At 74.5% G+C, this 2,019-nt stretch overlaps 1 protein-coding gene across 1 annotated transcript; it reads left to right on the plus strand.

Moving 5' to 3' along the window:
- Positions 1-343: 343 nt before the first annotated feature.
- CDK5R2 (cyclin dependent kinase 5 regulatory subunit 2) lies at positions 344-1,680 on the plus strand. The gene is given in 2 exon segments (XM_075092558.1): positions 344-426; positions 428-1,680. Coding segments are annotated over 2 exon segments (963 nt in total). The 5' UTR covers positions 344-402; the 3' UTR covers positions 1,367-1,680.
- The last annotated feature ends 339 nt before the right edge of the window (positions 1,681-2,019 follow it).

Below are 2,019 nucleotides of genomic sequence, written 5' to 3' on the forward strand. Positions count from 1 at the left end.
GCCTCCCCGGGCTCCCCCACCCCGCGCAGGGTCCTGCCACCTCCCCACGTCCCTAACAGAGAGGGCCGGGAGAGCACGGCAGGCCCCGCCCCGGCGGGAGCACTGGGCGAGCACCCCGCCGGTGAAGGTCGCGCCGCCGCCGGTTCCCCCGCCGCCCACCGGCGAGGGGGCGGGCCGTAGCGGGGGCTTGTGCGGTGGCGATTGGCTGGCGGCGGGGAGGCGGGGAGCGGCGGGGCCGCGGCTGGCTGCAGCGGCGGGCGCGGAGCCCAGAGCGGGCGCGGCGGAGCATCCTCGGGCACCGCGGCCCCGGTGCGGGCGGCCGCCTCCCCCCGCAACCCCCCGGCCTCCTATGGGCGGTGCCGGTGCCCCGGCCCCCGCACGCCCGTCCCGCTCGGCGTTAGCATGGGCACGGTGCTCTCCCTCTCCCCCCGCCGCCTCCTCGGGCAAGGGCGGCGGCGGTGGCGGGGGGCTGCTGGCCGACAAGGCGCCGGGAAGGGTGCCGGGGAAGGGCGAGAGCCGGCTGAAGCGCCCTAGCGTGCTCATCTCGGCGCTCACCTGGAAGCGGCTGGTGGCCGCCTCGGCCAAGAAGAAGAAGAGCACCAAGAAGGTGACGCCGAAGCCCGGCGGCGGCGGGGTCCCGGGGGGGACCCTGGGCCAGCCCGACCCGCTGGTGGTGCAGCGCAACCGGGAGAACTTGCGCAAGTCGGTGGTGGGGCCGGCCGACGGCGCCAAGCAGGGCCCGCTGGCCGTGCCGGTGCCCACCGTGCCCTCGGCGCCGCAGGAGCTGCACCCGGGCTCCGGCGGGGGCAAGCCGCCGCCGCCGCCGGCCGGTAACCGCACCCCGGGCTCCCCGCGCCGCGTGGTGGTACAGGCGTCCACCGGCGAGCTGCTGCGCTGCTTGGGGGACTTCGTTTGCCGCCGCTGCTACCGGCTGAAGGAGCTGAGCCCCGGCGAGCTCATCTCCTGGTTCCGCAGCGTGGACCGCTCGCTGCTGCTGCAGGGCTGGCAGGACCAGGGCTTCATCACCCCGGCCAACCTGGTGTTCGTCTACCTGCTGTGCCGGGAAGCGCTGCGGGGCGAAGACATCGGGAGCCAGGCCGAGCTGCAGGCCGCCTTCCTTACCTGCCTCTATCTCGCCTACTCTTACATGGGCAACGAGATCTCCTACCCGCTCAAGCCCTTCCTGGTGGAGGGCGACAAGGGGCGCTTCTGGGAGCGCTGCCTGGGTATCATCCAGCGCCTCAGCGCCAAGATGCTGCGAATCAACGCAGACCCGCACTACTTCACGCAACTCTTCCAGGACCTCAAGAGCGAGGGCGAGGGCGGAGACGGGTCCAAGCACTGGACGATCAGCCTGGACCGCTAGGGAGGTACCGGGCCTCCGGCGCCTGGGGCGGAAGGGGCCGCGCACCGAGAGGCGGGGGAGGCGAAGGACTGCCGGATTCACACACACCGCCCCCACTCCCCACCCCCGCCTTCCCCACCGTCTCTCCACGGAGACGCTGCCTGGACCCTCCCTGCTCCGGATCCGGCCGCTCCCCCCGCCTTCCGACCCCAGCTGGGGGCTGCGCTCCGGCACACCGAGACGGCGAAGACCGGGGGATGGATGGATGGGTGGGGGGGTCCCTCCCGCCCGCGCGATGGGGGGTGGGGGTGGGGCTGGGGCTGCCGAAGGGCAGAGGCCCCTGGATGCGTTTTGTCAAAAAAAATAAAAGGGATGGGGAATGGAGCTGGGGGTCCGGGGCAGGTGGGTGTGGGGGTCTGCTGGGCGCTGGGGGGCCCCAGGCAGGGGGTGCATGTGAACGCCCTCCCCCTCGGGCTGGGCGGGCCGGGCCCTGCGCCGGCGGCCCCGGAGCTGTCCGTGGTGCTGGAACCGCCGCCGCCGAGCAGACAAAGGCGGGGGGACGGGCAAGGCCGGGGGGGGGCCGTGGGCTTTCGTGTCGCGGGTCCTGCCTTCCTCTCCACCGCCGCGTGGGGTACACGCCCCCCCCCCCCCCCGGGCGTCGCTGCCCCACACCC

This window comes from Phalacrocorax aristotelis, chromosome 5 (genome assembly GCF_949628215.1).
Source record: "Phalacrocorax aristotelis chromosome 5, bGulAri2.1, whole genome shotgun sequence".
Classification (NCBI taxonomy): domain Eukaryota; kingdom Metazoa; phylum Chordata; class Aves; order Suliformes; family Phalacrocoracidae; genus Phalacrocorax; species Phalacrocorax aristotelis.